Source organism: Sinohyriopsis cumingii, chromosome 1 (genome assembly GCF_028554795.1).
Source record: "Sinohyriopsis cumingii isolate HCF-2022 chromosome 1, ASM2855479v2, whole genome shotgun sequence".
NCBI classification, from domain to species: Eukaryota; Metazoa; Mollusca; class Bivalvia; order Unionida; family Unionidae; genus Sinohyriopsis; species Sinohyriopsis cumingii.
The window spans coordinates 41,101,669-41,126,779 of record NC_142961.1 but is presented as its reverse complement, the minus strand read 5'-3'; the positions used below and the strand labels follow the sequence as shown (position 1 = coordinate 41,126,779).

Here is a 25,111-nt window from a genome sequence, read left to right as displayed (position 1 = left end):
AATCCTCAAAAGATGTCCCCTCTAATTATATAAGCACTAAATCAAGCCTGCAACCTACAGCCTGCAACCTGGTTTTATCCACTTATTTATATCAAAGGATGAGACTTTAAAAATCATTTATCTAGCATGTGCCATGGAGGAAATTGCATATGGCTACATTAAATTATCGATTGTTTCTGAGACTGATCTGTTCCTTATATGTGTATGAATACTGTTCTGTCCTGAGAATCCCATTTGACAGTCTGCCATCTGAATAGGGGATATGCATTTTGATCAAGTAAATATCCTTATATTTTAATTTCCTCTTATCCATTCAATTTATCTTAATAGTTCAATAAAAACTGTATACTGTACAGAGTATATTTTTCTATGTATAGCTCTTATGGATCACTTCTTTCTAAGTGTATGAATCTGTACAAGGTTTGCCTGATTTGCACACTCATACATCCTTGTAGCATCTCTGCAGCTGTACATTTCTAATAAAAGTAGGTAACAAATAACATGGCCAAATAAATAACAAATTCTCAATCACAGAATATCAACGTACCCCTTGTCATACATAATTCGAAATCATTTTGGCTGCAGATTAAAATCTATTCTATTACTGCTTCTTTTTAAATTTATAATGGGAATGTAAAATCAATAATTTATCAGGCCTGTTTGTTAAAATGGAAATATGAAGTCAATAGATTATCAAATTTATTAGAATGGAAATGTGAAATTAATAGTTTACATGAATTTTTTTATAATAAAATATGAAATCAATAGTTTACCTGACCAATCCATTATTATGAAATATGAAATCAACAGTTTACCTGACCAATCTGTTATAATGAAATGTGAAATCAATAGTTTACCAACCAATCTGTTATAATGAAATGTGAAATCAATAGTCTACCTGACCAGTTCATTATTATGAAATATGAAATCAACAGTTTACCTGACCAATCTGTTATAATGAAATGTGAAATCAATAGTTTACCTGACCAATCTGTTACTATCATCAAGTATTCAAACAAGCGCAGGGGTATGGGGATAGTCCATCTGTTCATCCATATGGTTGTAGAACCAACCAGTCATCATAAGAAGTCTTTTTGTGATAACCCATGTTGATATGACCGTCCTTCCATGAGGAGCAGTGAAAACAAGATTTTCAAAATGGCCATACTTGATGTCCAAGCAGTACCATTTTCATTTGGGACCAACTAGACCATGGGATGAATATGTGTGTAAAGTTTCATGGCAATTCTTTAATCAGTTTAGGAGGAGTAACGATAAAAACTTGTTTTAAAGGATGGATGGATGATGGATGAAATACCAGCCAATAAGCTCTTCTGGTCAATAACCAATAGAGCTAAAAATGAATCATGCAGATGAAGCCAAAAAATGAAGTAAGATATATCCAGCATTTTTAATGCAGATCACGACCTGTGCAACCTACATGTTTTCGCATTCTCATTCATTCTCTCTTTCTCTAACACCCATGGACCCACACACATTTATGCATTAACAATAAAAGACATTTATTATGAAACATGCACAGAACATATGGAACTTGTTCCAAAAGTACAGATTAGTTTGACTGTATAGACTATTATTACATGTGCACAATGCATACAGCAGAAATAATATGTTTACAACTTTGCAACAAAATACTAACAATTAAACTTTTCTGCACATTCTGAATAAATTAAAACTTTCATTACACATTTTTACTCAACTTGTTGATAATATACTGCTTATTTACTGCTCGGTCTATTATCTGATTAGTCACTATTTGCATCTTTGTTATACTATGTAACACCCTCTAAGTTCCTCACCTTTTATCTTTCATCATTATGCAACAAAAAACTTTACATAAAAAATAAGTCTGCCATGAATAACTAACTATTTACTTACTGGACAACTAGACCTTTGGTTTCAGAGGCAGCTGCTGCTCCATAAATCAGACTGGGCCGTGCATAAAAGATGAGGTATACCACAAGGGGACCTGCATACTCTGTCAAAAAAACCTGACAGAAACAAAAAAATCCTTAATTTGTTTTCAATCAAGCAGAAAAGCATTCTAAAGTCCATATATTCATGAATTCCATATACCACCACAATTTCTACAGCCATCTCCATAAAGTGTTCACATCTTCTTAAATCCAATGTCAGATCTGCTTTTAGGCACCAGTCTATGAGATTAGGCAAAATTTTCTTTTAAGTTCAAGTAAGTTGCTAGTAATATTTTTTTATTTCTTCAGGGGCATTGATCCCAAAGGCAAATGAAATTTAATTGGGATTCAATTTTAGCTGGAATATATTTTACAGATAGTTTTGGTTTATGTAGACAGCAGTAACTGAAATGATCCTTACTGCATCAACTGCATTTTGGTATGCATAACTTGTTACTGTATTTTGGTATGTATAACATGTTACTGTATTTTAGTATGCATAACATGTTACTGTATTTAGGCATGCATAACTTGTTACTGTATTTTGGTATGTATAACATGTTACTGTATTTTGGTATGCATAACATGTTACTGTATTTTGGTATGCATAACATGTTACTGTATTTTGGTATGTATAACATGTTACTGTATTTTGGTATGCATAACATGTTACTGTATTTTGGTATGTATAACATGTTACTGTATTTAGGTATGCATAACATGTTACTGTATTTTGGTATGGATAACATGTTACTGTATTTTGGTATGCATAACATGTTACTGTATTTTGGTATGTATAACATGTTACTGTATTTTGGTATGCAAAACATGTTACTGTATAACCTGTTACTGTATTTTGGTATGTATAACATGTTACTGTATTTTGGTATGTATAACATGTTACTGTATTTTGGTATGTATAACATGTTACTGTATTTTGGTATGTATAACATGTTACTGTATTTTGGTGTGTATAACATGTTACTGTATTTTGGTGTGTATAACATGTTACTGTATTTTGGTATGCATAACATGTTACTATATTTTGGTGTGTATAACATGTTACTGTATTTTGGTATGTATAACATGTTACTGTATTTTGGTATGCATAACTTGTTACTGTATTTTGGTATGTATAACATGTTGCTGTATTTTGGTATGTATAATATGTTACTGTATTTTGGTATGCATAAGTTGTTACTGTATTTTGGTATGTATAACATGTTGCTGTATTTTGGTATGTATAACATGTTACTGTATTTTGGTATGCATAACGTTACTGTATTTTGGTATGTATAACATGTTACTGTATTTTGGTATGTATAACATGTTACTGTATTTAGGTATGCATAACATGTTACTGTATTTTGGTATGGATAACATGTTACTGTATTTTGGTATGCATAACATGTTACTGTATTTTGGTATGTATAACATGTTACTGTATTTTGGTATGCAAAACATGTTACTGTATAACATGTTACTGTATTTTGGTATGTATAACATGTTACTGTATTTTGGTATGTATAACATGTTACTGTATTTTGGTATGTATAACATGTTACTGTATTTTGGTGTGTATAACATGTTACTGTATTTTGGTGTGTATAACATGTTACTGTATTTTGGTATGCATAACATGTTACTGTATTTTGGTATGCATAACATGTTACTGTATTTTGGTATGCATAACATGTTACTGTATTTTGGTGTGTATAACATGTTACTGTATTTTGGTATGTATAACATGTTACTGTATTTTGGTATGCATAACTTGTTACTGTATTTTGGTATGTATAACATGTTGCTGTATTTTGGTATGTATAATATGTTACTGTATTTTGGTATGTATAACATGTTACTGTATTTTGGTATGCATAACTTGTTACTGTATTTTGGTATGTATAACATGTTGCTGTATTTTGGTATGTATAACATGTTACTGTATTTTGGTATGTATAACATGTTACTGTATTTTGGTATGCATAACAGAGATCTCGAAAACGCTTAATTACGCATATTTGGACACCAATTTTTGATCTGGGACGCAGAAAATCCCTGAGGCGGGAGTCCTCCGTATGCATGTTATAGGTGTGCAACAAATTTCAAAGACTTGCCAGTCCTGCTTCAGCCACCTGCTTTGTGGGAAAATGTGTTGATCAGTTAGCTTTGCTGATATTTACAATGACAGAATTCATTGACTGAAAGACCCCTTAATGAACATACATGTTGCCATTATAAGAGTACATCAGAAAGAACATGATGCAATAGCTGGGCGGCATGATCAAAGGCTTTGTTTGACTGGCGGCCGGATGCGAAAATGTACTGATATTTACAGTGATTGAATTCAGAGTCAGAAAGACCCAAGAGATGTACATGTGGTCATTTATAAAAGTATATCAAATAAACAACTTAAGCTTTCATTATTGTGTTCACTTCCGAATGTATCGGAATAAGTAGTGCACGAGAATCAAGACATGTTGAGACTTAGACAAAATGCCATTTGTAAATCTGGATAAGTATTTTGGGTTTAAAGTGCAAACTTACGAAGATTGTAACGAGATTCAGAAGAGTGCTAAAGCTGCTAGAATTGATAGTTCGGATAGGACAGTAGCTAAGTGTAAGAAAGTGTGTGATGCCTAGCTTAGTGTTTGGAATAAGTCCTGACTTGGATTGACAAAATTCAGTACCACTCTGATGGACAAACAAGAGCTATTTAAGAGGTACATTGACTGACCATACTTTTTTTTTAAAAATGCTGCTCGCCTTAGCCCGGTTAGTTCTAGTGTTGTAGCAAAATATATTCATCAATACATCAGTAGCTAGGCCTAGTTTTGATATCAATTACATTAACAAACAAATTCTTGCCCATTCACAAGCATATGTTTTGATAGCTGATTGACCATTAACCCTTTTCCGAGTAAGGTAGCAACTATCAATTTCCTGCATGATACCCTTTAATGATAAAACACACAAACTTGTGTTTTAAGATCAGAATCGGTGATTATTAACTGCCTCGTGTACACTACTTCATCATAAAATTAGTTTGAAACTCTAAGTGAACCAGTAGGCCTAATGGGAAATAATGGCGGACTTCGCCAAGTCTGTGATGTACAGGTTTATTAGATTGGCTGTTTTCGTAAACCATTGGGCAAATATTTTCAGAAAAATATACAGATCATTGAAAGCAAAGCCAAGGTATTATTTTATTAAAGATTTAACTTTAAATGCAAATTATGTAGGTCAGAAACGTATGGGACAATGCTATGTTGTGGAATTCGCGAGATGTGCTTTAAGGTCTAAGCTGTTTTCCAACCTGACCCGTAGTTGCGAAAATACGGGAAAAACAGCAAATAAGATACTATTTAACAATTGCCTAAAATTACTACAAGGACATAGACAAATAAATAAACCAAAAATTTGTGATCCTGTCAATGGACTATTTGTAATGAAGCTATATTATAGTGAGTGATTACATTACAAAAGCCTCTCCTTCTAAAAATAGATACACTCACGTTTGTGTTGATTCTGTAGGAAAGAAGGGACTGCAACTTTTGATGGTGGGACTCCTATTTTTGCCAAAAAGGGAGTCCTGGACTCCTAGTTTCAAAATCCTAGCAAGATCTCTGCATAACATGTTACTGTGTTTTGGTATGTATAACATGTTACTGTATTTTGGTATGTATAACATGTTACTGTATTTTGGTATGTAATAACATGTTACTGTATTTTGGTATGCATAACATGTTACTGTATTTTGGTATGTATAACATGTTACTGTATTTTGGTATGTATAACATGTTACTGTATTTTGGTATGTATAACATGTTACTGTATTTTGGTATGCATAAGTTGTTACTGTATTTTGGTATGCATAACTTGTTACTGTATTTAGGTATGCATAACTTGTTACTGTATTTTGGTATGCATAACTTGTTACTGTATTTAGGTATGCATAATGTTTGTTTGTATTTTGGTATGTATATCGAAGATATTTTCTTTTCCTATGTTAGCACCTTATATATTTCATCTTGTGGTACAAGCAATGTGATAATGTATAGAATGGCAAAGCAACGAGTTAAAATACACCATTTTTGGTACCACAGGATGAAATATATCTGGTATTAACATAAAAAAATTTCTTGTAATTATATGCTAAACTTGTTCCAAAATCAAAGCCTAGAAAAGCAGACTATTCTTCTACATAAAACCTCACTCCCCTTTTTGTTAATTCACCTAACTTTCATGGGCTGATCATATAAATAATAGTGACTTAGCAGAACAGAAGGATTGAGATGATCTCATTTGCTGCAATAAATTACATTTTTGACATTTTGTTAGTTATTTCATTACATCTGACCACTCAGCAATTCCGATTAGCAATGCATCACTGCAGGTTTATCACTGTTGTCAAATAAAAGGAAATAACTTCAACGAGACAAAAAGTGTCAAGTCACATTTTTCATCAAAAACTAATTTACAGGTCTGAAAGGTAATGCAGTTTCTATTTATTTGTTATAGCTCACAGAGTGAACGTGTATTGCTGTATGTATAACTTATATAGGCAATACAATCAAGTGCCACGTGGTGTGATGGGAAATTTTATATTTTCATATGTGAAAATATAAGGATATATTTTCACCTGTGAAAATATAAGGATATATTTTTACCTGTGAAAATATATGAAGAAAAAAATATGAGAATTATTTCACAAATAGATTTCTGTATTGAACATATAAGTATAAAACAAAATGTGTTATTTTATTTTGGTATGTGTATTTAACATAAAAGTATAAAATGAAAAGTGTTATTGTATTTTGGCATGTGTATTTAACATATAAGTTTAAATGAAATGTGTCATTGTATTTTGGTATGTTTACTGAACATATAAGTATAAAATAAAATGTGTTATTGTATTTTGGTATGTATAATGTGTTGTTATATTTTGATATGTATAATGTGCTATTGTATTTTGGTATGTATAATGTATTACTGTATTTTGGTATGTATTATGAGCTTGGGCAGTTCCATTTAAACATTCATGGTACCCAGGGAAGGCAGATTTTTAAATAGATATGCCAGGGTACTTTATTTCACAGAGTTCATATGGAATTTATAAGAAAATTCTAAATTGTACCTATGGATGAGTACTCCAGCTTAAAAGTGACTTCACTGGGTCCCATGTATATTTTAATGGAATAGCCCTTACTATATTTTGATATGTATAGTGTGTTGCTGTATTTTGGTATTTATAACATGAACTTTTTATATATATTTTTCTTATTTCTTATAAGAGCTGAAAAAAATGCCCAGATTAATCTGATGAAAGGATCATGGCACTAAACTGCCTAAAGATCACATTTACTTCTTGTTGAATAATAATTCATTTCATCTGAACTACACTGTTAAAAGGCCTTATTTAAGAAGTAAAATTACAAACCTTGATAGTGTGTTTTTTTAGTGCTTATGTTAATAGACTCATTTAATTTCACACTGTTGAATAGTTTTTTTCTTCAGAAATTCACCTGACTGGTAACTTATTCATCTATTTACATTCAAGCTGTGCAAAATTCCGCATTGCATTATATAAAAAAATGTTTACCACACCCACCATACATATCCAATAATCAATAACTGTTGCCTTAATAAATTGTTTTCTTCATTTATTAATTTCTTTAATTATGCCTGAACTGAAATATATTTTTAAAATTTCAAGCATTGGTAATGTCCAGCTCTCAGGAACATCTAGAGGACATCTTTTTGATATTATACTTTGTCTATCATGGTAACATTGATACATAATCATGGAACCAAATAATAAGTTAATGGAAGAAATTGGCAAATAATTTACCTTTAAAATAAAAATAAACTTGCTCCTTAGTTTTATTTTTCACCATAAATCAAAATATTTTATATTTCTCTGTAACTATAGTGATCAAAACTTCACTGACTCAATAAAGTGCTTTCAAGGTTATCCACACAGACTAAAGTTTTGATGTGCTAAGCATATTGCATACTGGTTAAATTTGCAACTTATTTACATTTATTTGGCAAATAAACTTAGCCAAACATAATTACAATGCACTGTCAGAGTAAATTCAAGCATGGGTACTGAGATTTACTATGCAAGTGTCATGATAGTCCAAATAAATAAGGAACAGGCAAACTTTCATGCAATGCTTTAATGTACACCAATCAAATGCTGTATAACAAATGTTGATCAGTGCACTATCCAAAATGGTTGACTACTGCCACACTATGAAAGTGTACTGATATGCTGTTGTTCTGGGCTTAATGCCATTTATCAGTACATGATAGGTTAAAATATGGTGGTCAGTATATCTGGTGGAGGAAGAACCCAGGAAAAAACCATAGAAGAACCCACCGACCCATGGGAAGTGACTTGTAAGCTTTCACAAAAACCTACATTGGCCAAGCATGTGACTCATGTAGACACAGTTGTGAGAAGTAAGTGATCTGAAAAGGTGAGAACCTCTGACTATTTAGCCACCTGGGGTACCTGTGGTGATAACATCAAGATTTTGAAATGTAATAAATCCAATGCACATTATATGGCATAACTAAGCTTTTAACATCATTATTTGTGGAAAATTGCAGTGCATGTTATTCAACAGCACATGCTGCACACACACACACCAAAAGATGGTACATGCAGGAGATCTGGAACAATACCACCATACTAATGCCAACCCTGGTGCATTAAGTGATGGCAGATCTGGGTCTGTGTATTTAGCAGTTTGACTTGTCTTTTAAGTGAGTACAAACTATAAATTTCTGTGGTACAATGACAAGTCTATTTAGGCTAAGTATTTACCAGTTCCTATGGTGACCACTGTAAACAGGTTTGACTAATTGAAGAAATGCTAAAATAAGACTTTACATTTATTAATGTCATCCAGTATTACTTACATTAATATTAACTAGGAAGTACTTACAGTTGTCCATCCAATCTGAGGTCCAAGGTCTTTGAAGTAGAGAGCTGGAGAGCTCTTAGTGAGTCCCAAACTTTCCAGTGTGTCATCATCTTTCAACATTTTGCCACCTATAACATTGCAAATTAAACTGTTTCTATAAAGCTTATACTGTTGTTAATACTGTTGTCATTGTTTCACCTTTTGATTGTGAAAATGTTAAATATTAACTATAACTGTTTTGATGAGTGCATTACATAGGCACAACTACCTATAATTGTTTGGTGTTGTGAAGCCAAATTTATAAAACTTGGACAATCAGGGGACACAGCTCTTCCAAATGGGAATGTGGACTTTGGAAACAACTCATTAAAAATTTCATCAATATAATGTAATGGGTAAATCTGGTTGAGGTTCAACATTCCTTATTAAAGTTATCATACAGAATCCCGAGAAGGACGGGCAATCAGGAACCAAAACTCTTAAATGAAAATATGGAATACTGGAAATTAAACTCATTCAAAGCATCTTCAGTATAAAGCTGCATGGCACATTTGATTGAAATCCAGTCATTACTAAAATAATACTGCAGAAATCATTAAATGAAAATAAGGAATGCTGGAAATTAAACTCATTCAAAGTCTCTTCAGTTTAAGGTGGCGCTCTACAGTTTCATATTTTGCATAGGGTTAGGATTTTAAAGAAAAAGAATTTCCCTGGCTTTCCTCACTATTTAAAAAAAAAACTTGTATATCTTAGGTATAATTCAAAGAACATTTAATTCCCTTTATTTTAGTATATGATTGATGGATGTAATATGGGTTATAGAGTATACAGCTTGGCCTTACTCCAGATGTGCACCTTTCAAAAAAGTGCCAGCACCACTTGGTCATTTTCACTTCTGAACTTCAGAGATAAATTGTATAAAAAAGAGCCCATAACTTTTTTTTTACATTTTATATATTTGGTAATTCATTCATTGCACTTTCAGAAGCTGGTATTGTCTAGTCTGGCAAAATTCATTTTCCCTACTTTAATAGCTGCTATGGATAGTGTACTTTAGACTAATTCAGGCTGATTTTTTTAGCACAAGGGAGCATTCATTTTAGTTAGCAGTGTGTTTAAATCATGTACAATTTCTAAAAGTACAATATCCAAAGAAATATCATCCACATTACATTAATGTAGCATAGAGGTATGCCACCATTCTCCCCATTGTGCATGTTTTAAATGCAAACAACTTCACCATACATATGTCACTCTCTCAAAAGTATATAATAACTGGTGAGTGCCACCATAAAGCTGCATGTCACATTTGGCTGAAACCCAACAGTCATTACTAAAGTAATGCTGCAGAATACAAAGTCAGGACAGCAGATAATAAAGGGGACATAACTCTTGTCAATCAGGTTGTGAAATGCTGAAAATCAAACTCATTCAAGGGTTTATCAATCTAATAGCTGTACTAAATTTGGTTGAAAGTTAAAAACTGTGGTAAAATTATGCTGTGGATCCTGTGTCGTCAAAAAGATATTAAAACATATTAGAATAAAAAAGAACATTCTTTTCTATGACATCAAAGAAGATGTAGGTGTGATAACAATAATTTTAAAAAAGTTCTATGAGCTCATTGATCAATACACACTATGACATGTCACATTACCTAAGATACAAATACAAAAATTAAATGAAAATGCAAAATAAAGTGACTTCTTGCTTCTGATGGGCCCAATGATATCACAGCTCTCAGTTTATGCAGGCGGAACAGTAGTCTCTCTTATGTCACTCTGATAATAAGCAATAACTGAGTCTATTGTGCACAGAAAAGTCCAAATGAAACACAGGATGGTGCTTCTCAAAGTATATTTTATAACAAACATGTGACATGCAGAGGTTGTTAGTTTAATTATTTATCTTTTTCAGACTTTCTTTCCCCATAGCTCTTTTGTTTCCAATATCAAAACTATTATCAACTGGGAGACATGAGTAGTACTGGAAAATTATCACTGAACACAGACAAATGAGTCATACCACATGCATGAATGAGTTGGTATGAAGATAAATTGTCAAGCTATTGACCTGTGCAATATGTGCATTTCTATGGATCCTTGGGTACAAAATACAGATTTGTAAACACCACCCATTGCTGGCAGCAGCAAAATTTGGTCTTTTTAATAAGCAACTACCTCTGATAGCACCCACTGTTGCTGTGATAAGAGATATTTGGCCCAATGAGACAAGAAACCCATGCATGTTAGAGTATCAACTTTAGGTATAAGTTAATATTATACAGTCATGTAACACATTAAAATCTCTGAAATGTAAACAAGAATCCCTCTTTGATACTGTATATACTCACTTATAAGTGAAATCAAACTGCAAACAACAAAGATCCTTATCTGTCAAAGCATAACGTGCCTGCAGATCAGGATCTATGTTGTATCAGGGTTGTTCCACTGATTACTTCTAACAAACTGCACAGACGAGATCTGCCAGTGCATTATGTGATGGCAGATCTTTGTGCAGTTTGCAGTTGGAGTCAATTTATAAGTGAGTATATATGATAATCACATTTTAGCATTATAGATCAAACTAGCAACTTTTCATATATAGTCAAACACAGTTATCTCGATTATGTTGAGGGTGTCAAAAAATCGTCCACATAACGGGGTATCGAGATATCAGGGTTTAGTTGCCAAATGTACTGCAGAACAATGACTATGCATCAGAAGCACCAAAAATGAGTTTTGTTTCTAAAAACAAATAGAATTTCTAATGCACAATAAAAATAATAATTCAGTTATACCAGGTTGCAGAAAACAGATTGGAGGTCTGTTTATGTAACAAGTTACACATTTTTACAATTAAGTTACTACAACAATGTCAGCGGTATAAAGTTGTTTTTTATTTTCCTGTGGTAGCCTCATCCCTTTGGTAGCCTCAGCAATGCAATGGTTTTCTCATGCTGACCAAAATCTAGGCCAATTTAAGTACATGTACATGTAGGACTGTACTTTTTATTTAACAAAAGTATTTTCTTTTGTTAGTGTTAACTTTAACTAGAAGCAAAATGCAACTGACCAGAATTGTGCGTGAAAACCTATCACTTTTGTTGATCATTAGAGGTTTGTTATGCCAGTTTTCATTGACAAAATTTGCCTCTGTACCCCCCAAAAGAGATGACTGTCGGTATTCATGTACCAACAAAGTGTAAAATGTGTTTAAAGTCTTTAAAGTTAACTGTCTCAGCATCATATTCTCTAAGAAGCTGACATAATCTATTCATACAATTGTAGTCCCCTATCCCTCCTGACTTTGATCAGTGACCATCGACAACAACACAGTGTCTGAAGGCAAGCTGGCGTATTACTTTGATGGACTGAAATGACTTTGATATTCGATTCTAGATAAAACAATACAAATGGAAGAAATCCTCTTTCGGTTTCATAAGCACTGCCATGGACAGTTTCATTTTAAAAAATACTGGGCACTATGAATTTTTAAAAATACTATTTGTGCTTTTATGTACTCTTTGTTCAAAACAAATTCATAACCATGACTTTGTTGGGGGTGGGGTACCAGCTTGGTTTGGAATTTTGCCTGTTTCTATTTATAGATGATTGTAAGTCACATGATTTAGCCATGCTGAATTTGAAGGCTTACACTTGCTCCAATCATGGAAACATTTAACTATTTACAAGTGAACTCTGAACCAAAGTTATTTATTGTGTATGAATTAAGTTGGTGACTGACCGTGACAATATTGGAATGCGATTACATTATTGTTTGTTCCACAGCATCACAAAATTTTATCCTATCGTTAATTTTGTCAGTTTTCAGGTTAGCATCATTAAATGTAGCTAAACGTACTTATTTCGTTTTAAATATATAGTGTAAAACAAATTATGTAATTTTATTTACATTGAATGATGCTGACCTGATAATTTTCTGAGTTACTGATAAGATAAAATATGCGATGCTGCATGGAATTAACTATATTGCGTTAGTGTTGACATGTAAGGCTGTCCATTATGAAAGCAACTACTGCAAAGGTCAGAAACTCATTTATTAAATTCCCTTACAACATAATTTTCTCCACTCTATGCAAGCAATAAACCATGCATTGATGAGATTGGTTGATTAGTATTTGTAGCAGCAGTGGTAAAAGTTGGTCTTGTACTGACTTTTTCCATCCTTGCAGTATGAGGTACAGTAGTACAGACACTCCGGATTATTTGTTGTACAATTTCTCCAAGATAGACATTAAAGTTGCATTTTGTCGAATTAAGCAGGTTCACGTTACTTTGGACCGAAAACTATGCCCCACATAACTTAAGAGGGGTCGAGATAAGTGGGGAATAATTAGCATAACAAAGAAGGATTTTTTGGGGACTGCAACTAAACGCTCGACATACACGGGTTCTTGAGGTAAACAAGGTCGAGATAAGTGGGTTTGACTATATGTCTCAAATGTAATAATCCCTAAAATCTGGATTTCCCAAAGAACTCTCTGGCCTATTATACCAAAGATTTGGCTGAATACAGCAACTAATGGAAAAATATATAGCTTTTGAAAACTTTGGCAACATTGCTGGCCCTATTGTCAATGGTAAAGTGATAATTATCTGCCATTTACAAGTAAGAAAATAAATGAAAGACCTAACAAAGATATGTGGCATAAGGCAGATATTTTAATTTGGATGTTGATTCTGATTCTGTTGTGTGGTAGAAACTACTTACGTGGGTTTACTCTATAAGACTGTCTGTCTGCATAATATTTTGGTTCTGAAATGAAATTAGTGGATCTACAAGCAAGTAAATTAAACATTACAATAAGAACTATACATAACAATAAGATTTGTTTTGTCTGATCTACTTCTTTCACCAGTGGAAAAAATAACTAAGAGGTCCAAGTGGGCCTGATATCACTTACTGGACTTACATAACTTAACAGCTAAGCATTTCACCATTATTACAACTCTATGGTTTTAAAACATGTGATAGAAAATGGTGAAAACCAACAAGTTTTGTAAACTTCAAAACAAATAATTTATTTCCCTAGAATACAAAGTGAAAAATGTAAAAGTACCTAGGGTACTGCAAAATAAATCCCAAATAATCCTCGATTTTCAATCACAAGTCCTAAAAATTAAAGTTCTGAACAATCTTTAGTGGTATTATATAATAAATCCAATGCTGGAAGTTTTGATGTGCCTGTGGTGGCCTGTGTCAAAGTGATGTGCCAACAGCCTTTTGTTGAATCACAATAATACAATCCAAGAATATATCCTTAATTAAAGTTTCATTACAGATCCATGTCTCTATATCCAATAATGTTATTTTTGAGCAGTTTGTGTTAAGTTGAATGAAATAATCTGAATAAATAAATTTCAGCCCAAATAAAATACTGGACACAACAGTCATATAACTGATTCTACTCCAATCGTACAAGATAAATAAATAATTTTCAAATAAACAAGATTTGTACTCCCCAAGGTCACAATTAGGACTTTTCTTTAAAAAAACTATTATCTAACAGAAAATTTCATTCAAGAAGGTTCCAAATGTTTATGAGATAAAATCTCAAGTACAATTAGAGTCTGTTACTAAAAATATAATAAAGAACATAGTAAACACAACGTTCTTGACTCAGAACAAGATAAATATGCTGTGCATTTATGTAATTTATTTGCACTGCAAATTAAATAATGATGACATAGAGCAGGTATTCATTAATAAATTTCAATGGCTGTGTGTTTTTTTTTCCATTTTGAATCAACATATGAATCTAGCTGTCAAGCTTTTGGACAGACAGAAAACTAGATAGATGGATGGCTGGATACTGACTACATTACGTCTATTTTCCTTGCTTACCTTGCAGTGACCAAAACCAATGTTATTGTGAACAACTGGCAATGTCATTATTTGTTGTTTATACTTACTTTGTTTGGCAAATTGTTTCTTTACATCAGAAATTGTTGATTTTAACTCCACCTGATTGTAAACAAAGAAAAATAAGATTAAATGAAAACCATAAGTCTTGAAGCATAGGCTGTTAGAAGAGATTTGCATACATAAGAAAATCTGAAAAGTGCTTTAAATAATATCAAGACATAATAAACCAACAGGTAAAAAAATATATTCATCTTTCAGGTGACTTAGTGATTTTTTCAAGCAATCATCATAACAGTTGAGTACTGGCTCAGAGCTGAGAAGTGGTTCTGTTTAATTAAATGGATGTTCTGTCAAGAATATTGGGAACTTTGTTCACTTAAAGTCCATACTTCAACTGGGAAGAAAAAAAAAGTTTGGTATTTGATCGAGTTCATAAAAGCACTTCATTCTAACTCTTCAATACAAATAAATACCTACCTGTGGGAATGTGAACTGGTCTTCGTTATTAACTGCTAAAAACTCTGGCTAAAAACTTTAAGTACTGGAAAACAACTTTAACTCAGCAAAATTTAGGTCATTAACATAATCAACATTTATATTTCTGAAATGGCTGGTTGCCTAAAATTTTATTCTGGGAAAGCAAAATTGTTTAGTAACATAGATACACACTTATAAGTAAACTGCAAACTGCAGAAATCCAGATCACCATGTAATGCACTAGTCAATTATTATCTGGTTCTTTGCAGTTTGTTAGAAGTAATCAATAGAACAAGCAGCATAGACCTTAATATGTTTGTGCATTAGTGACAGCAGGTCATGGTCTCTTTTGCTTGCAGCTGGACTTGAGATATCAGCATTACTTGCCTGACTGGGTGAGAGGATTTTTTTAGAGATTTTTCGACCTGTCTGTATATTATCTGTGGAAGGTATGAAAATACTGACAGTAATTATATGCCATAACTGTATCAGATTTTGTGAAGTCTTATTATTTAGACTGCATAGAAATTCCAAAACAAAAAATCTTGCTCAACTGACAGAAGGTCATAAATCACTAATGATTACAAGTGGTGTAATGACTTTGTCATATTAACTGACAATATTGTTAATGTGATTATTAAGCTTGTTTTGGCAGCTGCATACTGGCATTTTTATTTTTAATCTTTCAATACGAGGCAGAAATCACAATCATACCATCTTACTTTCAATTTCTCCCAGAATGCATAGCACTCAAGGTTCTCAATTGACACATACTCTCAGGTTTTGACACATGGAATTTAAATTTTACCCATTTCAGATGCATGGAAATTCCAGCATGTTCATTTTTATGACATACATTGATTTTTTTTAATTGCATTAACTTTTGAATCAAATATCACCATTTGTCTAATTGCCCATCAATGTGTGAGTCTATCTGTTGTAGGACAAAACTACCATTTTAAAGGTTGTATACCGCACACACTGTTTTATACTTACAATCTATTGCTTTTGAAAAATAAAAAAATATAAAATAAATTTTTTAGACAAAATTAATCAGTATATCTGTGCATATTTCCCACATAATACAGTAACAAGTGGGAACTAGTCTACTCAAGACCATAAATGTAATACCGGTGCAATGATGTGCATTAATCAGGCATGTGTACACATCAAACTGTTAAGTGATTACCTTACTACTGTAATCTGGAGAGTTGAGGCCAATACAAGATATTTTATGAGGTGTTATAATTAATAAAGGGACCAATGGTGGTTCATAATGGTTTTCAAAATTTGCTGATCTTTGATTTTTGTAATGTTGAATTGTTCCTGCATTACTCAAGATGTTTTTAGACCCCTAGAATATTTAAGGGAAGTTGATAAATGTTTTGGTTCAGTTCATGTCAAAATGCTGCAACATCAGCTTTCTCCCAATACTAAAAATATTTTTAAAAAAAGGCTAAGAAATGTGAAATTCTGGAATGCATCTCGTGTCTAACTCTGAAACTCCTTAGGATGAACTTGGCTTGGAAGCGTCTTGGAAGTTTGATATTTCTTGCTGGTTGAGTGTGGATGTTTTGTCATAATGCTGATAAAGAAAAGACATACTCCATTCTTCTCAAAAATAAAATTATTCAAGGGGAAATCTGGACCATAATATTTGGGAAAGAATGTTAAGTGTGCAACTTAATAATCACAATTATTGCCATCTTTGGTCACCCATCTGTGATCTTGTGAACAAAACTAAAAATGCTTGTGGGTTTAATTTTTTTTTTTAATCTTGGCAGTGAACTACAAGATATACACCTCTTTCTTCTTCACTAAACTGTCATACACTGGCTCAAATTAATCACAATGACTCAAAAGTTTATTACATTTTTGTTTTGGTCCAAGAAATGACCTGCCAGTGATGATCATTCTTACCCTCAGACTTCAAAGAAATAGAAAGGTAGCAACAATTGTGAGGTAAAACAAAACAAATCTCCAAAACTTGTAAGAAATTTTGAGCATCAGTTACAACATACTATAAAACATTATTAAACATGAAACAAGAAATCTTGAGCATCAGTTTGTTCCATGAACAACAAACACAATCCCAGCAATGTAATCATGACTAAAAACATATGACTCTTTGAGACTTCAGTTTTGATGCTTGAGATTTTCATATTGATTCTTGGGACTTTGGTGTCAAAGGTCAAATGATTCACCAGTTTTGAAATCATTGAGAACTCTATCACTATAACATACTGAGATACACATAAAATGTGAAACTGAATAAGTAATACTGCAAAAATATGATTATTTGGATGTTGCATAGTAAATATTGACTGTGCAAATGCAAAATATCCTTAAAGTCTAGGTGGAAAATCTAAAACAGCTGTCACATATTATAGACGACATGTTTTCAGCATAAAGTTCATATCATGTCTTTAAATGTAAATTTTACAAGGCAACATAAAATGCAAAAAGTTCATATCATGTCTTTAACAGATTAATCTTTAGCGATGACTTTACGGGGCAGGAGGTAGTAGCCTACTGCTGAGCTCTGCAGCATCATGGTCATGCATGATACACTAAAGTGGGTGGTATTATAGAAAGGTAGACAGATGTAACTCTACAATGATACCAAATAATCTGGAATATCTAGCTGCACTATAAAATACAGATAGAAAAACCTCATTTTTTGGACCCGACTTTTTTTAACCCAAAATTCGCCCGTTGTCGGAATCTGATTTTGTGTCTGGATTTTAGACTTTTTGGTCTCAGATCTAAGGCAAACCGGTATGAACTGCAAACAGACAGATGAGCCTTTGCAAAAAGTAGGATAAGATGGGCATTTGGAATAAAGAGTGGTCTCCATACAAAAATAATGGCTCCGTTTAGCAAAAAAAAAAGAAAAAGAAGTCCAATTTTCACCCTTTTGCTCATGCGTGAGTCAAATAGCCAATGAAAAACAATGTTTCTAACACAACTAGGCAGTATGTTATTGAAAGATGACCAGGGATCTGGTGTTTTTTAGTCTATTCAGAAATAGCTTTCAAAATGTGTTTCCTACTCTATTTTCAGGCAAAAATGACAAAAAGCTCCAAGGGTTAATGTGTTAAATGCAAATTTTACAAGGCAACATAAAATGCAAAATGTTCATATCATGTCTTTAAATGCAAATTTTACAACGTAATATAAGATGCAAAATGTTCATATCATGTCTTTAAATGCAAATTTTACTCGGTAATATAAGATGCAAAATGTTCATATCATGTCTATAAATGCAAATTTTACAAGGCAACATAAAATGCAAAATCATAATGTCCTGTCTCTAACTTCAATACAAAATAATGTCCTCCTGTCCCTAAAAGCTAAACAAACTCATGTCATCCTGCCCCAAAATGCCAACTATAAGGCAACATAAACTACAAAATAAGGTTCAGCCTGAGATGGTACCAATGCTGCCACTAAAAACAGAACCTCGTGACCCAATTTTGTAAATGAGTCATAATTGAAACTACTCACCTGCAAGTTTGCCAAGGTCTTCTCTGATTTTGCATCCTTGATCACAAGCTGAAACAGTGGAAAGGAATTGGTGAAATGACTGCCATTATATTCTATCGATAACATTAACAGAAAAGCAACCGGCATTAGGTCAGTTTTTCTGTGATGTGGAGCACATGTTTTTAAAATTGTTTTATTTGAGGTTGGAGACTTTCATTTTTAATATAGTTCATCTTCAATAGCGAATGAAACACATGCATTGTACAAATAAATCATTTTATTTGATAATCTGCCCATTGATACTGAAGGCTTTGAACATGCCTGCCATGTGCATCTTGTCTGTATTCTACGTTTTGGCCTGAAACCTAATGATCCTGATAGAGGTGAAGACTCAGCACTCTCCTCAGCCAAACAAAGAATCACTTAATGATCATAGTTCTCACTAGGATTTTGGAAGTTGGAGTCCAGGATTCCTTCCTTGAAAAATAGGTGGGATACCAGCCCTAAAAATTGGAGTCAAAAGAGATCTGTTTTCTTGCAATAATTTACCAATATAAATGTCATCAGATTATTATAATAAAAGAATGAAAATCATAGGCAAATGAGAGCAGTGATAATCATTTCATTCTGTGTTTTGCTAAAAAATGAAGGAAGAGATTAAAGTTTCCTTTCCATATTAACTTCCTTAATTATACTCAGTAAATTTCAAATACAAATATTCATTCACAGATGTGCAACTGTAAAACTCATTAGAATATCTATAAAGTTGCACCCAAAATTAAGCTGTGTGAAAATCAAGATAGCATATTTGCAAGCCATACCATTATTTCTTTCCTGCATCCATCCTGTATTTAGAAATGTCCCCCTTTCTCTTAAAAAATGTTAAGTTCAAGAACAGACCTTCTATAAATATTACCCAAGATTTAATTCACAATTTGTGTATAGAAGAAATACCCAGGAATTCCATAACCTAACAGTCCAAGCTTGATTTTTACCAAATATGTTGATACCAGTAACACCTTCTTTGATGAACTGGCAGGACATGACAGCTGCCTGTGTAGCTTGATTCTATAGAGTACATGTGAATAAGAAACTAGCAAACACTAGATTTATGTCATGTAAAATACATATGCATCCACTGCAAACATGCAAATCCAAAAAGTATGTACGAGTCCACAAAAATTTAAAAAAACTGCTATAATGACTGGGAAATCAATTCAGATCAACTATATATATTACTGCATATGCATTCAAAATTTAATGTCTTCCTTACCTGAATTTTCCTAAACTGTGCCCACATAATTCTTGTTAAAGTCCAAAAAGTTAAATGTTTTGCTTAGAAACTATTACTGTGGTTTAGACAAACTTATCAGATATGTAGATATAAATACAAATTTTTTTAATATGTCTAACAAATTTTATTTGTCTGATTCAGTTGGGTTTAGCTTAACTGTGTTTGCTGGAAAAAATCCAAAGTTCAACAAGATCAAAATGTATAATAAACTGACAAACTGCTGTAATGGCCTGAAAATCCAGTCTGTTCATCTACACATGACCATGATAATTTGTACAAAATTTCATGGATATAATTCTAATTGGTTTTGTGCTGACTTGCTGAAATGGTTTGAGACAGACATACACACTCACAGATGAACATAGCATAGCAATATGTCCTATACTTTTACTATTAAACATTATCACTTTAATTTGTACTGCATAAAAGCGTTAATATGGGTTGCCAAGTGTGTGAGATATTACTGAAAATTTGACTTTCTGTTAATTTTTGGATTACCAAGCACACTGACAGATCCACTGATGGGAAATGAAGATCATTCACCCTGTCTGATGCCCCAAACAATGAGTCTGATGCAGTAAGATTAATATGAAAAAGTAAATGTACTGAAATTTTTTGGGCATGTTTGGTTAGTAACGCAGTATACTCCAACGCTGTATTATGGTGGCAAACATGATTTTCTGATTAATTTTGGACATGTGGTGTCTAGTGGTTGTTTACAGATGTAAAGCTGTAGCCAGTCAGGATGCAAATATCTTATAGCGCAATATCCTTTAAAATGTCAACATTTTTTATAAGTTTACAAGAATGAACATCACTTTTTTGTAAAGTGCATGCAATTACACTGTACCTTGATTATCTTATACAAAATGCCAGTTGAATTTGCTATACCTGCATTGGCTTTGATTACAAAATATATTCAGTATATCGTCTGATATTTGAGGATTATAAGTCATGTACTGATAGTGACATAAATGTCCTTAAAATGTTACGCTTGGAATTTCATTCCACAGTAGCCAATATGGACCAAAATTGACAAAACGTTGCTTATGATCCTACTTATCCTACATAAATAAGAAGGCAACAACAGTTCAACTATTTTTTAATCAGTAACATTTCAGTATTAATAATATATATATATATATATATATATATATATATATATATATATATATATATATATATATATATATATATATATAAATATTTCTCTGCCCACATTGCACTTAAAATTCAGACAAAGTGATATATAATTTTTATTTTTAATTTAATTTTTACTGTTGTTATCATGGATTTCAACTTAACTGATATTATTGCATTCAACTGAGTCATTGCATCCTTTATTTTGGTGGAAGTACTCAGCCACTGCAAGCGTGGACATTCCATCTTATCACTAAGATTAAATTTATGTATATTATAATATGTGCGTGCTACCATACGTGAGTTAGGTAAATACCACGATAATATAGAGTTGTTCCTCTATGTGTCAGCCGCCATATGTGATTTTATTCATATTAACATGATTGTATCGACCGAGATTTTTTATAGGAATAGATAGAGGGAAAGTCAGAGAAACAATTTGTAACACTGCAGCAATAACAGATTGGTTTTAATATGTACAATGCCATCAGGCATTTCTGTTTCCATCTCCAATATTAGCAAAACGCTTACTGAATTTGACTGATTGACGAAAATAAAATACTGCAATGCTCACCATTTGAAATGAGACAATAGTCACCAGAATATTTTGTTCAAAATAATATTAATTTTGGACACATGGGACACCACCCCTGTGTTTTCATGACTCGCAATATGTTGGCCTATTCTGTGCACATGTTTGAAAAGATGTAATGTTTATCCATCAGGCTACAGAAATGAAATACATTACTTATGACTGTTTCTGTCAGTATTTCAGTCAAGTAATTAGGTTAGGTTTATAGATAGTTTTACGAAATTCAACACAGCAACGCCAAAAAATGGCATTAGATATTAAGCAAACTAAACCGATCTTGTAAAAAAATTAGTAAAGTTCAACAATTTATAAAAAAATAAGCTATTATGTGGAAGAGAAACAACAATGAATAGGATGTAATATGTTTACAACTTCTTGTTGATGGGGAAGAATTACTAAAGAATTTAGAAACAGACTATATGCCAGGGAATTTCTTGAGAATGCTGTTCTATCAGCAAGTTGACATGTTGGGTAGCAGATGATATTGTACATGTGGGACAACTTCTTGCTAAATTGTAGTCCTACAGATAAGACCCTGACACTGATATTTATGTTTAGGGCATCAGGGTCTTACTGCCTAATAAACAGCGCTGTGTAGTGTGTTTTGATGTTGACTAACATCATAACGAAAGTCAAATTTTCAGGAATATCTCGTACAACTGGCAACTAAAATAACGCTGCTTTTCTACAAAGTAAAGTCATAATGTTTTAGTCAGACTTTACTTTGATTTCTTTTCTCTAACAAATTCAAATTCTCACAAAAGAAATGGAGCTGTTTTAAAGTTTCACTGACCTACATTTCAGTTGACTGGAAAGCGATGAAAGCTGAGAATGCCGAAATCAGGTTAAGTTGAAATATTATTCTTTAACGAAATGAATAAAAATATATTATGCCTATTGGAACTGTAAAGTAACGTTTTGTTTCATTCAAGAAACACATCCTCCACATGAACCTACTTAAACATACTTCGGCATACCTCGACTACCGTCGCATTGCAACAAATTCAAATGTATGTCAACAGAACATGAAAATGTGTCCATTTGCTAGCGTCATATTTTCATTCCACCAGCGTAAAGACAGCACAGTAAGTATATTAATTACACATAAATTAGTGGAAGAGTGTTGATAAATGCTGCCAAATGTGTGAGATATTCCTGAAACTTTTACTACTTGTTCCGATGTCGTTGACATTGGAACACACTATACAAGGCCGCTATTTGGATAGTAAGACATAGCACTTAAACAAAACCAACATGTGTTATGTCTTACATTGTAGGACTACTGATAAATTGTAAACTTGGTTCAAGATGCTGAATTTTTTAAGGTATACATTTCCATCTTTTATATAATATTATTTTTTTATGATTCTAAAATATACATAGTAAATAGGATTTCTGGATTACATGTTTAAGAAGGTCATGGAGTGGGTCTTCGTGTTGACATTTAGAAATCATATTTTCATATGCCTTTCGAGTCAAAATGTGGGATACCGGCCTATATAACCTTTTTCTTGTATGTTTCTTCAACCATTTGTACTAATACTTTTGTAATCAACGACACAAAAATTAATACATATATTCAATGAGATGTCGCCACCACACGTTTGTCAATAATACCGTTTAAACTCAGTTTTTTAATCATAACCTGCTTCCCCACCCCCGAAATTTTGTTGTGGCCGGAGCAATGTTGCACCTTTCCTCTCTGCTCATATTAAAAAATATACCGATTCAAATTACATTTATTTCATTATAACAAAAACAATATATGCAACTTACATCCATTATGAAGTGATGGATATTTTGTATTTTCAATCTAAAACGAAGACTGTATCCCCGGCATGTATATAGCGATTCCAAAGTTTACAAAGGGAGGTCACTAAGATTCCGATCACTTTTTCAAGGGAAACGGATGGGTGTAAAGTGCAAACAGGACTTGCCGTCTGCGAAAAGGACAGACGATGTTTATACTAACAGTTTAAATCAATATTTTTTATTTCATAAATTAAATTATTTTGTGCAGTAATTCCTTTTACATAACATTTGTTACGTATATCTGATTTAATATATAATAATAATAATAATAATAATAATAATAATTTTAATAATAATAATAATAATAATAATAATAATAATAATAATAATAATGAGGAATTTGTATAGCGCCTAATCTTCAGAAGCTCTAAGCGCTTTACAACATTAGACAACACCTATAAGATAAAAAACATATAATGATATGATTACAAAAACAAACATCATAAAATTAGAAAACATTAAAAAAAACATGCTGAGAATATTTAAGGTAGGAAACATCATTAGGTCTTTAAGTTTGTTCTTGCAGTCGAAATAAGTGAGTTTTGAGAGCCCTCTTGAATGTGATCACTGTGTCTTTGTGTCTAAGTTCAGTGGGCAATTCATTCCACGTTGCTGGGCCCAGGTATGCAAAAGAACGCTGTCCATATGACTTTGTTTTCATAGTGGGAATAATGAGTATACGATTGTCAGAAGAGGAGCGTAAGTATCTTGCTGGTGTGTACACATGGGTGAGCTTGGATAGGTATGTTGGACTAGAGTCCGACAGTGAAACGTAGCACAGAGAACAAATTTTGTGTTTGATTCTGGATCGAATGGATAGCCAGTGTAGGGTACAGAGCAGCGGGGAGGTGTGCTCTGATCGTGGTACTCTAACTATGATCCGAACAGCTGTGTTTTGAACTTTTTGAAGTTTCTGGAGCAGATATTGAGATGAACCAGACAGAATTGAGTCACAATAGTCCAGTCTTGAAAGTACTAATGAATACACAAGTGTTTTAGAGGCATCAACTAAAAGATATTTGCGAATTGAGCTGATGCGTCTCAGCTCAAGATATGCAGCCTTGCATATGTTCATGACATGTTGGTGCAATGTGAGAGTACTGTCCAGAGTAACACCTAGGTTTCGTACTGATTACGTGAATTTAATGTTGGCATTGCTGATATTTATTGTTTGAGGTATAGGATGTGAATGTGAAAGTCTTTGTGTTGTGATCAGAATGGCCTCAGTTTTATCATCATTCATCTGCAGCTTGTTACATGTCATCCATGATTTCACATCAGAAATGCACCTCTCTACACCTTGGATGGTAGCAACTTCAGTTGGGTGGCTAGATTTGTCTATTTGGGTGTCATCAGCGTACAATTGGTGAGACATTGGATGATGATCTATAACACTTGAGAGCGACTGAGTGTACAAAATGAAGAGAACAGGTCCAAGAAAAGACCCCTGTGGAACACCACAACATAGATCAAATGGGCTGGAGTGTATTCCATTTGCAGATACAATCTGTGTCCTGTTGACCAAGTAGGACTCGAACCACAGTAA

The 25,111-nt window shown here is 32.8% G+C and overlaps 1 protein-coding gene across 1 annotated transcript in view; it reads right to left on the bottom strand.

The window, feature by feature from the left end:
- Positions 1-23,640, bottom strand: part of LOC149806766 (very-long-chain enoyl-CoA reductase-like) — a 45,668-nt gene extending 22,028 nt beyond the window's left edge. Inside the window, exons 1-6 of the mRNA XM_089957266.1 lie at positions 23,530-23,640; positions 18,749-18,796; positions 14,812-14,863; positions 13,610-13,654; positions 8,894-9,000; positions 1,900-2,012 (exon numbers count right to left, since the gene is read on the bottom strand). Coding sequence (XP_089813392.1) covers positions 1,900-2,012; positions 8,894-9,000; positions 13,610-13,654; positions 14,812-14,863; positions 18,749-18,796; positions 23,530-23,535 — 371 coding nt within the window. The 5' untranslated portion in view covers positions 23,536-23,640. The remainder of the gene's footprint in view (positions 1-1,899; positions 2,013-8,893; positions 9,001-13,609; positions 13,655-14,811; positions 14,864-18,748; positions 18,797-23,529) is intronic.
- Positions 23,641-25,111: the final 1,471 nt, after the last annotated feature.